Raw genomic sequence first — 12,500 nt, 5'->3', positions numbered from 1 at the left:
CTCAAGTACAAGATCTGAATACTTCTTTCTACTTTTAACTCAAGTACAAGATCTGAGTAACTTCTACTTTTACTCAAGTACAAGATCTGAGTACGTCTACTTTAATCATGTCAAGATCTGAGTACTTCTACTTTTACTCAAGAATCTGAAGTACTTCTACTTTGACTACTTCGAAGTACTAAGATCTGAGTACTTCTACTTTTACTCGAAGTACTAGATCTGAGTACTTCTACTTTACTCGAAGTACTGAATCTGAGTACTTCTACTTTTACTCGAGTACTAGATCTGAGTACTTCTACTTTTACTCAAGTACTAGATCTGAGTACTTCTACTTTTACTCGAGTACAAGATCTGAGTACTTCTACTTTTACTCGAGTACTAGATCTGAGTACTTCTACTTTTACTCAAGTACTAGATCTGAGTACTTCTACTTTTACTCGAGTACAAGATCTGAGTACTTCTACTTTTACTCGAGTATAGATCTGAGTACTTCTACTTTTACTCAGTACTAGATCGAGTAATTCTACTTTTACTCAAGTACTAGATCTGAGTACTTCTACTTTTACTCGAGTACTAGATCTGAGTACTTCTACTTTTACTCGAGTACTAGATCTGAGTACTTCTACTTTTACTCGAGTACTAGATCTGAGTACTTCTACTTTTACTCAAGTACTAGATCTGAGTACTTCTACTTTTACTCAAGTACTAGATCTGAGTAATTCTACTTTTACTCGAGTACTAGATCTGAGTACTTCTACTTTTACTCGAGTACTAGATCTGAGTACTTCTACTTTTACTCAAGTACAAGATCTGAGTACTTCTACTTTTACTCAAGTACTAGACCTGAGTACTTCTACTTTTACTCAAGTACTAGATCTGAGTACTTCTACTTTTACTCAAGTACTAGATCTGAGTACTTCTACTTTTACTCAAGTACTAGATCTGAGTAAGTTCTACTTTTACTCAGTACAGATCTGAGTACTTCTCTACTTTACTCAAGTACAGATCTGAGTACTTCTACTTTTACTCAAGTACTAAGATCTGAGTACTTCTACTTTTACTCAAGTACAATCTGAGTACTTCTACTTTTACTCAGTACAGATCTGAGTACTTCTACTTTTACTCAAGTACAAGATCTGAGTACTTCTACTTTTACTCAAGTACAGATCTGAGTACTTCTACTTTTACTCAAGTACAGATCTGAGTACTTCTACTTTTACTCAAGTACAGATCTGAGTAATTCTACTTTTACTCAAGTACTAGATCTGAGTACTTCTACTTTTACTCAAGTACAAGATCAGAGTACTTCTACTTTTACTCGAGTACTAGATCTGAGTACTTCTACTTTTACTCAAGTACAAGATCTGAGTACTTCTACTTTTACTCAAGTACTAGACCTGAGTACTTCTACTTTTACTCAAGTACTAGATCTGAGTACTTCTACTTTTACTCGAGTACTAGATCTGAGTACTTCTTCCACCTCTGCATTTACTCAAGTACAAGAACTGAGTAAAGTAAAAAAAGTAAAGTGACATTTTGAAGTACTTATACTGTAATATTTTCAAGTTATGCTACTTTCAGTAAAAGGCTTTTTGACACAGGGATTTGAGCCTTTGCAGACCATTGACATGCACTAAAACCTATAGAACAAACTACAAAAAGCAGATTAGGGACCCTTTACGTGCAGTATATGAGTATTTTCAGGTAATGTACTCGAGTAAAAGTACTTCCCCCTCTGACTTGGTGTTGACTCTTGCAGTATAAGTTGTACGCTGCACTTTCTCTGCAGTATGAACATGAGGCTGACAGCCTTCAGAGAGCTGATGGCTTTTATCTAATACTTTATGATTATCCTCATCGTCTGAATAATTGATAAAGTGTTCAGGTCCAGAGGAAGCTGCAGCATCAGTTCAGAGGCCGACACACAGGTTTTATTATCTGCAGTGTGAAAATATATATATTTGTGAGACAGAAGTGTATTTTTATGAGAGTGGAGGTTTTTTAGGGAAAGTGAAGGGAGATAAAGAGAAATCAAAACAAAGAGTGCCGAGCTGTCAGTCAGAGAGTGCAGCGCTGATTCCAGGAAGAGGAGACAGTAAGAGCTTATTGATTCTGTCTGAGTGTGTGCGTGTGCGTGTGCGTGTGTGTGTGTGTGCGTGTGTGTGTGTGTGTGTGTGTGTGTGTGCAGTTAGCTAATAGCTTCATGTGAGTAACTGCCTGAGCACCAGATGCTCCCCCACACTGTGGATCAGGAGATCATTAATATAATCAGGTTTTATTCCTATTTTAGGGTCCATGCAAACTGCATTTTTAAAATTAAACTTAAATTGTATTTTTAATTAGATTTGCATTTACGGATATGTTTACCGTCTGCAAGCTAATGCGGTGGTGACGTGAAGTCATGTGACCGTGCTGTAGTTCCTTTATAGCCCAACATTAGCCATCTTTAGCTTAGCGGTGGTGACGTGAAGTCATGTGACCGTGCTGTAGTTCCTTTATAGCCCAACATTAGCCTCCTTTAGCTTAGCGGTGGTGACGTGAAGTCATGTGACCGTACTGTAGTTCCTTTATAGCCCAACATTAGCCACCTTTAGCTTAGCGGTGGTGACGTGAAGTCATGTGACCGTGCTGTAGTTCCTTTATAGCCCAACATTAGCCACCTTTAGCTTAGCGGTGGTGACGTGAAGTCATGTGACCGTGCTGTAGTTCCTTTATAGCCCAACATTAGCCACCTTTAGCTTAGCGGTGGTGACGTGAAGTCATGTGACCGTGCTGTAGTTCCTTTATAGCCCAACATTAGCCTCCTTTAACTTAGCGGTGGTGACGTGAAGTCATGTGACCGTGCTGTAGTTCCTTTATAGCCCAACATTAGCCACCTTTAGCTTAGCGGTGGTGACGTGAAGTCATGTGACTGTACTGTAGTTCCTTTATAGCCCAACATTAGCCACCTTTAGCTTAGCGGTGGTGACGTGAAGTCATGTGACCGTGCTGTAGTTCCTTTATAGCCCAACATTAGCCACCTTTAGCTTAGCGGTGGTGACGTGAAGTCATGTGACCGTGCTGTAGTTCCTTTATAGCCCAACATTAGCCGCCTTTAGCTTAGCGGTGGTGACGTGAAGTCATGTGACCGTGCTGTAGTTCCTTTATAGCCCAACATTAGCCTCCTTTAGCTTAGCGGTGGTGACGTGAAGTCATGTGACCGTGCTGTAGTTCCTTTATAGCCCAACATTAGCCTCCTTTAGCTTAGCGGTGGTGACGTGAAGTCATGTGACCGTGCTGTAGTTCCTTTATAGCCCAACATTAGCCTCCTTTAGTTTTTGACATAAGAATGTTTTTTAATCACTACTAAAGTTTTATGTCAGTGTCAGATTCTGAGTGTTTCTTATCTTCAGTTGTATTTTTATTTTCTTCTACTTTCTGGTTCAATTTTGAGTCTTAATTTCAACTCTAATTTTAAAACTACAAATGATTTGTAGTCCAGTTATTGTGGGGTTTTTCCCGCTCTTTTCCTCAGAGCGGCAGCTTGGGGTGGAGCAGCACCTGCTGGGGGCGGAGCTTAATGACCAGCTTAGCCCAATCACAGCGCAGCTCTATGCCACCTCCCTGTGGGCCAATCACAATGGGCCAGAGGAAGCCAATGGGAATGAAGCCAGTCTGCTCTTAGCCAATCAGGAGAGAGGAGTGGCAGAGAGCAACAGTTCAGGCGGTAATCTGTTGCTAAGGCAGAAAATATACACAACAACACAGCAGTGTACCACAAATACATATATAAATATAAATACAAATACAAACAGTATATAAATATAAATACTAATATATAATACTTTTTCTGTCAAATAAACAGTACTGTTACAAAAAAAGTAGGTATTTAAAGTGTTTTTTAAAAGCCATTAAGTATTTTTTAAATGGTATTTTAAGAATTATTTGGTCAAGGTTTCTCTCAAAAATAAAATAAGAATAAGATAAATGGAAATAAAACAAAACAACACGACAGGTAACAATAACATGGAACTGTTTATAAAAAAAAACTAACATATTTCATAGTATTTGGGGGTATACAAACACACATATAAACACCAAATAAACGCACACTAGTGTTCAATTTATTGACAAAATTGTACTTACCCACTAACCACCACCATATTTTTGGGATCTCCACAAAATGTAGCTAATATGAGCATTTAATCTCAATGATATTTCAATAAGCCAAAATGTGACAATAACGAAATAGCAGTAGGCACAGTTTGCCTAATAGAAAGGTTAAATCACCAGCTGTTTGCTTCACATTTGCCCTTATACAACTTGGTTAAACTGTATTAATCAATACATATTATATCAAATGAATGCCACTTTAAGGACATTTTAAGTCTCTACAAATACCTAGAATGCTGACTTGGTTACTCTTAGAAACCCTTGCAAGTCACTAATACTCAGACAAAGAGACAGAGTTAAAACATCTAACAGCTTGATATTTAAAGCTAATGAGATATAATATTAAACTTAAATCCTGCAGATAAATTAAAAACATTAAAAACAATTAATGATAATGTTGATTATAATGTCTGCAGGCTGTGTAAAGGGCAGCTGTCGTTAAACATATTACCTTTATTAATCTGTTTGTGATGTTTTTACTGCCATCTAGTGGCCAACAAATAATAAAAGCAGCTTTTAATAGCATGCATTTATCCATAGTGTGTAAAGTGAACAGTAGAAATGAACATTAACACCGACACACACTCTGTCACTAATCTGTTCACATCTCCTTAATAACAGTCTATAATCTCTTCATTTCTTGACGACTAACATCACTAACTACTCTTTTTCTTCTTCTCTCTCTTGTGCATGATCTTTTATTTCCCATCATCCTCTTTTCCCCTCCTTCTCAGATTTGTCATGTGACCACAAACAGGAAGCAGCCAGTCCCGACTCCGTCTCCCGATAACCGACTTTCGTCTCTTATCGTTTCCCCTGTAACGTCTGATAACACTAACACTGTATTTAGATTTAGAAACAGCTCGTGCACACTCACACACACGTAGAGATGTTAGGTCATTGTAGTCCACTAAACCAGTCTCAATTGAAATCACTGTAGGTATGCCAAGGTTTTGCTTGTGTAGAAATGGCTGTGAATAAAGATGTGTTATATTAAACATCTGCTGAATGTCTGAGTGCTCTTTATCCTCCAGAGAAAGTCTTTTAAAACTCTAACATTTGAAGGTATTTTAAGTAATTTCTATCGATTTTTTAGACTTCTGTAAAACTGTTTTAAATGTTATATTTCAAAATGTTATTCATGTCACTGATATGGCTTCCAAGATCTCTCCTTAATATTTGAACTTATTTACATTTTTCCTTATTTGTCCACAAAACTAGGCTGTGTTTTTTACTTTATTCGTTTTTTTTACGAATAAAAATGCATCTTAATTGATTTCTTTGTATTTAAAGTGGACCTATCATGCTATATTTGAATAATATAGTGTAGGACCATACCTATATAAGCCATATTTATACTTTTTTTTTTTCAAAATACCAAACAGATCATGCATTTGAGCCATGCCTCATTTCGCTCAATTTGACAATTTCTAGCTCTGGGCAGATTCAGTGAGAACAGCACCACCTACAGGCCTGGCATATGTACTACAACGTCTCCAGCGCTTTCGAACGGCAATGGCCGTGGCTGTCTCCTCCTGATTGGTGGAGTTGGCCCAATAGCCGTAGCGCCACTGTCCTGACGTCAGGACAGTGTTCAAATCTGGATCAGTTTTTATCAGATCCGTTGCAGCCCCTTTTTTAGAGATTTGGGTATGGAGGAAAATAGAGAGGGTTGTGTTTTCTGACACTTGGTGAGTTCCCTGGAACACCGGGGACACATATTCATGTAGAAAAGACGTACAAAGGTGCATTTTGCATGATAGGTCCCCTTTAAATTACGACCCGAGTCATAGTGCAGTGTCAATAATACATGGTATTTATATAGTTATTGGTAATATATAATATATATAGTTATATGGTAATTAGAGCTTAGAGGCAACTTGTTCAGCATCTTTGAACATAAAAAGGATACGTTAGTTAACATCATCACAAACTGTAAATACAGTGAACAACAGTGGTCCCAGAACAGAGCCTTGTGGAACGCCCAATGGTGCAGTTGAAGCATTTCTGTCACTTAGAGGCTTATAGCACACACACAAAAAACGGTATGATCTTTTGCTCAGATAGATATATTGTTTAAATGAGGAACGTTTATCCATTCATTTAGAAAATTAATTCCCAGAAAGTAGTAAAACTAACAGAATCAAGCCCTTCTTCATGGTATTTATATAATGCTTTTCCTGGTGGTAATTAGAGCTTAGAGGCAAATTGTTCAGCATCTTTGACATACAAATGATACGTTAGTAAACATCATCACAAACTGTATATAGTGAAAAACAGTGGTCCCAGAACAGAGCCTTGTGGAACGCCCAATTCCGCAGTTTTTTCTGTCGATTGGCACACAACAAAACGGTAAGACCTTTTGCTCAGATAGATATATAGTTTGAAAGAGGAACGTTTATCCATTCATTTTGAAAATTAATTCCCGGAAAGTAGTAAAACTAACAGAATCAAGCCCTTATTGACCTTGGGAATCTGCCCACATCAGAACAGAGAGTATTAAAAATGTTTTTGTTTTTTTAATGTAGGCCCTACTGGAGTTAGGATTTATTTCGGTGTAATGTCCTATTCGGTTATTGGATGGCTAGAAAGACCTGTCATCAGAGTGGCTGTTAAGGCCCGGACACACCAACCCGATTTTGGCCGTCGATGAGCGTCCTGTCGCCCTACTCAGATTGGTGTGTCCCGCACCGTCGTGTCTTTTTGGCCGTGCCGACACCTTCCACCGCCGATTCGACATGTTGAATCGAGAGGCTGTCGGCTAAAGGCAGTCGGCAAAAGAAATCACTCTGATTGGCTGTTCGGCTAGCGAATCAGTGCATGAGAAGCGAAACGGAAGTGAGGGACCCAAACAAACTATTAAGAAGGCACATCTGAGATTTCATTTAACTCCAGCTCTCGACACAGGTTGGGGAAAGCCCCGTGAGCTTCTCGCTGTAGAGTGAAAATGGAACACACACGCTATTTGTTGTTTGTTTATATCACGCAGTCTGTTCTTCTTCTCTCGGTGTATCACGCAGTCTGTCTTCCGGTTGCCTCTTTTGAATGACGAATACACACTACCACCGCCTGCTGGTAAGGAGAGTTATTGCCACTCACGCATTCGCAGTTCGTACGTGCTACTTGTCCGTCGGCTGAAGTCTTTGCGGTGTGTTCCAGTGCGACACATGACCAAGACGCAGGAGACACAACAGTTGGGTCCGTCGGGACGTGTTCTTTGGTGTCAGTTTGGTGTGTAGGCCCCTTAACTTGCTCTGCTCAACCTCCCACCGCAAAAATTGACTCAGTAGTGCCCCCTGCTGGTGTGGAGAATTACTCAGGACATTTGTGAGAAAATCCTCAGCACCAACCACCGTGGGATATTAGTATACTTGTAAGATCTATGCTGTATTTGTTTCTGAAACATGTTTTGTTTGAAACATGTAATGTGTTTGTTTGGTAGATGCATTAGTTTGTAGATGGTGTTTTGTATTTGTAAACCACGCTGTGTTTGTTACTCGTACGGCGTCTGTAAAACATGTTTAGTTTGTTTGGTGACTTATGGCAGGTAAATAGCTCCATGTTAACCAAATGAGGTAGAAATTAGCTCCATAGTATGTTAACCAAATGAGGTAGAAAAGAGCGAGGTAACTATTTATTATCATGAATTTGACTCATATTTGTGTGCAGGTAATCTGAAGAGTGCAGTACCGGAGGAGGACGAGGAGGCGATGAATCCTCACTGAAGGATTCTCCGGACGAAAGGGAAGCAGCTTCAAGAAAACACACATCCATCATCGGGAGAGTTCAGAGACAGACGTTCAGGTTTAAATTCAACAGGAGGAGAAACGAGTGGAAACGGCTTCACTCGTTATGAACTGGACACGAATCCCATTCACTTCAATGTGACTGACACTAAAATATAAATATATGCTTTAGTTTGATAATTACTTTAGAAGTTGGATTTCCCCTTTAACCCGAGCAGCAGATAATAACACACTTCCTTTACGACAGTTAGCCTCAAACAGCCGACATTTTAACTCTTTTGGTGGGAAAATCACAAATGATGGACTTGTGCAGTAAAACAACAAATCTCTGGGTCATATTAGTTGTTATTTCAAAGTTATTGAATGTAGATAGAAGAATCTGTATGTGTTCAAATGTATATTTGGTCTGCTTGCTAGCTAGCTACTTCAGTGTAGCTCAGATTGCTAACTAAAAACGGTTGCTACACCTGCCAGCTAGTTAGCTAAAACAAACAGCTAAAGCAATTAGCATGTAGCATGATGTAGCTACTTCTCTATCACCATAAGTATCTGATTCCGCAAAAGCCACATTAAACACAAACAATAACAATCTTAATAGCAACAGTTAAACAATATAAGTCTAGATAAGTGTTAGCTTGCTAGCTAATTAACTCGTCTGTTTAAATAACGTGTAACCATTTAATCATTTGGTTTGTTTGCATCCAAAAATGCTTTAAATGTCCACTGTGTGATTATGAATGATTACACATAGTAATAAAATGTACTGTATTTCAATACTATAACCCTATAATCACAGGTGTTATTTTTATATTTGGGTAACTCTGCTGGACTTTAAGAATCCTAACAAAACGAAATAAAAGCAATAAATATAACCTTCAAACGTCATTAATGTCCATTCTGATGTATTTACTTGGTAAAAGTAGGTAATTATGGCCCTAATTACTTTGCATAAATACAGCCATTATAATGTTAATGTCTTTTTACATGAATTAAAAAGTCTTCTGTGAAAATGGCCGGTTTCTTTGAGCTTTTCATGATACTTGTTCCCACTATCTGGTATCTCTTAATATTGTTAGGCTGCTTTTACAGAAACTGCAAAGAGATAAATCAGTTTACAGTTGAACTGAAAGGATTTGGTGATAAATCAGATGACTTTAATGCATGTCTGTCGATCAGCTCCGATCCACTTTGGTTTCATATTTTTTATTCTGTAAATCTGTAATGCAATGTTTCCTGTTTGTCAATAACAGCAATAAAATCTCCTGTTAACGTGCTTTATTATGGCGCCTCCTGGTGGCTTCTGTAGGACATGGTTTTTATATTTCTCAGAAAATGCAGTAAGAAATCAGTTACAGATTCCATCAAATGGAAACTAATACCATCACATATAGAGTTATTGATGAAGCAATAGGCATTTAGTTTAAGCTGAAAAAATAACTGTTTGTCAGGTTTTCTTTGAAGAATTTGATCATTTATTCTGCAATAATCGACTTTTATCAATTAAGGGATTGCTTAATTCAAATTATAAACCCAACAAGGTCTACTATTCATAGTATTTAAATCACAGTTTCTATACGTTTTGGTTTGTTTTAAGTGATTTACAGGTACGTCTAAAAGGGTGTACACTTACAAAACTTACCTGATTGCAGCAATTATAAAAAAAAATACATTTGAATTAAAAGTAAACTTTCCAGATGTTCTCGTCTCAGGAAGCTCTTCAGACTCTGGAAAGTGTATTTTTATTTATTTAAAGTCACAGAGTGCAATTAAGGACCAAATAAAAAGGTGTTAAATAAAACCCTAACCAATCAGAGAGCAGCATGTGTCCAGAGGTCTGCTGTGTGATTCAGAAACACAGCAGAAATAATAATGTACAGTACAGACGTGTGTTTTATTAGTTTAATGTTTTCCTGCTTTCTGGTTAAATGTTAAATGTGTCTGTTGTCGGGCAGATCAGTCTGAGCTTTAGGAAGACCGCTTGTTAAGGTTTAATTGACCAACAAATACAAAATAAATCAGACTCTGAAATCATTTCCTGTCAATGATCTGCTTTGACTTTTTAAACGTATATAGTATAACTCATCACATGTTACACAACAACCTTTTGAGCCAACTTTACTCCAGTTATACACTTCTTTTTGGAATTTGTGGTCTAATTTACACAAAATGTAACTTGTTTTTCTTTGTAAAATAAGGCAAAAATGCTCAAAGTTTTGGACTATAGTTAAAAATTGAGGAATAAATGTATTCATTACATGGTTTAGTTGAATTCTCGATTCTGATTGGTCAATTCAGAACACGTGACACGTTGTTAATCCAGTAGTACAGACCGCCGTCAAGGATTTACTGACCGTTGTTAAGGACGCTCACATCTGCAGAAAGAAGTCCGGTCGATTGAACTGGGCCAAGGAAACAGCGGAGAAGTAACGGGGCAGAAACCCTCCTTTTTACGCAGCGGTCCACAGACATCAGACGGCAAAACATATTCAGTGTGCAGTTCCTTTGACATTAGGGCAGGGATATCTAGATCCTTTCCAAGGTTTGACCTAATGAATTGTGCTACTTTTAAAGCAAGCAACGATGTTTTCAAATCTGTAATCAAAAAGGTCCGCAAAAACGCTATCGAAGCAGTTCCTGCCGTTGCTACGTAGTTCAAACGGGAACAACGGACTATTTTTGTTAGCGGATGCACGTCATTTTAAATCAATAATAGCCTACTATTTTTTAAATCAATAAAAACATTTTCTAAATCTATAAAAGCATTTCAATTAATATTGGGAGTCATGTCGTTACTTAGTTGAGAGTGTGGCCTTGTAATAAGCTGGGATAATGTGCAGCGACTTGGTCATTATGGAGAACACCCTTCATGCTGATCAAGTCGCTGCACATTATCCCTTACATAATGTATAATGACAGAATGGTAAATGTCAGAAATTGAATAAAGATTGACGACAGACGCCTTAAATGTAATAAAAAAACATAATTCAATAAAAGTAGTGCTCATTTATTTTTCTTGAAAAGAACGTAATATGGGATTTCTGACATTAAACATATATAAAAAATGTGTCAAATGTCACCAAACAAAGACGCGGTTTAGTCCAAGTTTATACCGAGTTTAAATTGAAGGAACGTGTTTAAACCAGCGCCATATCGATAGAATATGTCTATCTCTCTATATGGCGCTGGTTTAAGCCACATGGAAATAGATGGAGTGTTTGAAATAACAAATAAAGAACACCATGATGCTAAAAGAGAGCTAAACGTTGCAGACGATCAATGGCAGAATATGCTTGACTTAATACATACCGGTTCCCAATGTGCTAGGCATAGATTGATACAACTCAAAATTGTTCTGAGAGTGCACTTTACCAAAGCAAGGCTGGCGAAGCTGTTCCCTGACCTAGACCCTTCATGCCCTCGCTGTAACAGCCAACCAGCAGATCACATTCACATGTTCTGGTCTGGTCCCAACCTCAGCTCATTTTGGGGAAACATATTCCTTGCATACTCCAAGATTTTTCAAAAAGACATCACACCCAATCCTGTATGTGCTTTATTTGGCCTCGCCCCTGAAACCGGCAACCTTAAAGGCAAAACTCAGGCAGTCGTAGCATTTACCTCCTTGGTTGCCAGGCGCCTGATTCTCCGGTCCTGGAAGGAGCAAGCACCTCCCATTGGCTAGATAAGAGACACTATGCACTTCCTTCAACTTGAGAAAATCTGGTACACTCTAAAAGGCTCTGTGCAGAAGTTTACAAAGATTTGGAACCCCTTCCTAAATGATTACGATACAGATCCCCCTAAACCAGGATGACTAGAGCAACAGTTTGTGAACGCAGCAGGACCCCAGACATCTCAATAAAAACTGTTAAACAAAAAAAAGCAAGCTAAGCGCTAACGGTAATCAACAGAGAACCCAAACAGGAAGTTATATATTAAACATTTATTGTTCGTCTTATTGCAGCTGCAGTTTGTGAGACGTTCACAGATCGATTAGGAGGTGGAGTTTTAGTTTAAATGTTCAAATAAAAAAACTGGACACAGAAAATCCAAATATCATTTCTTTGCAGAATTTGAAGGATTTCTTTCAAACAGATGGTTTTAATAAATGATATTTCTGCAGTATGTTTTATATTGTTCCCGCTGTACATGTATCATCCAGAAAGAGAAAGGAACTCCACGCATTAAGACCCCAGCACGCCCACGCCTGGACCCCCGCACGCCCACGCCTGGACCCCCAGCACGCCCACGCCTGGACCCCCAGCACGCCCACGCCTGACCCCCAGCACCCCCGCACGCCCACGCCTGGACCCCCCGCACGCCCACGCCTGGACCCCCCGCACGCCCACGCCTGGACCCAGCACGCCCGGACCCCCAGCACGCCCACGCCTGGACCCCCCCCACGCCCACGCCTGACCCCCGCCTGAACCCCCGCACGCCCACGGCTGACCCCCAGCACGCCCACGCCTGGACCCCCAGCACGCCCACGCCTGGACCCCCGCCTGAACCCCCGCACGCCCACGGCTGACCCCCAGCAGCCACCGCCCCGCTGAACCCCCAGCACGCCCACCTGACCCCCTAGACGCCCACGCCTGGACCCCC

At 39.4% G+C, this 12,500-nt stretch overlaps 1 protein-coding gene across 1 annotated transcript in view; it reads left to right on the top strand.

Annotated features, from left to right (window-relative positions):
* LOC117490903 (TANK-binding kinase 1-binding protein 1-like) overlaps nucleotides 1-12,426 on the top strand; it is a 21,553-nt gene extending 9,127 nt beyond the window's left edge. Inside the window, exons 5-6 of the mRNA XM_034140681.1 lie at nucleotides 3,477-3,751; nucleotides 12,185-12,426. Of these exons, the coding sequence (XP_033996572.1) occupies nucleotides 3,477-3,751; nucleotides 12,185-12,426 (517 nt within the window). The remainder of the gene's footprint in view (nucleotides 1-3,476; nucleotides 3,752-12,184) is intronic.
* The last annotated feature ends 74 nt before the right edge of the window (nucleotides 12,427-12,500 follow it).

The sequence above is a fragment of the Trematomus bernacchii genome, unplaced genomic scaffold, assembly GCF_902827165.1.
Source record: "Trematomus bernacchii unplaced genomic scaffold, fTreBer1.1, whole genome shotgun sequence".
In the NCBI taxonomy this organism is placed as follows: Eukaryota; Metazoa; Chordata; class Actinopteri; order Perciformes; family Nototheniidae; genus Trematomus; species Trematomus bernacchii.
Note: the sequence above shows the minus strand (reverse complement) of the source record. Positions and strands in the feature narration are given on the sequence as shown.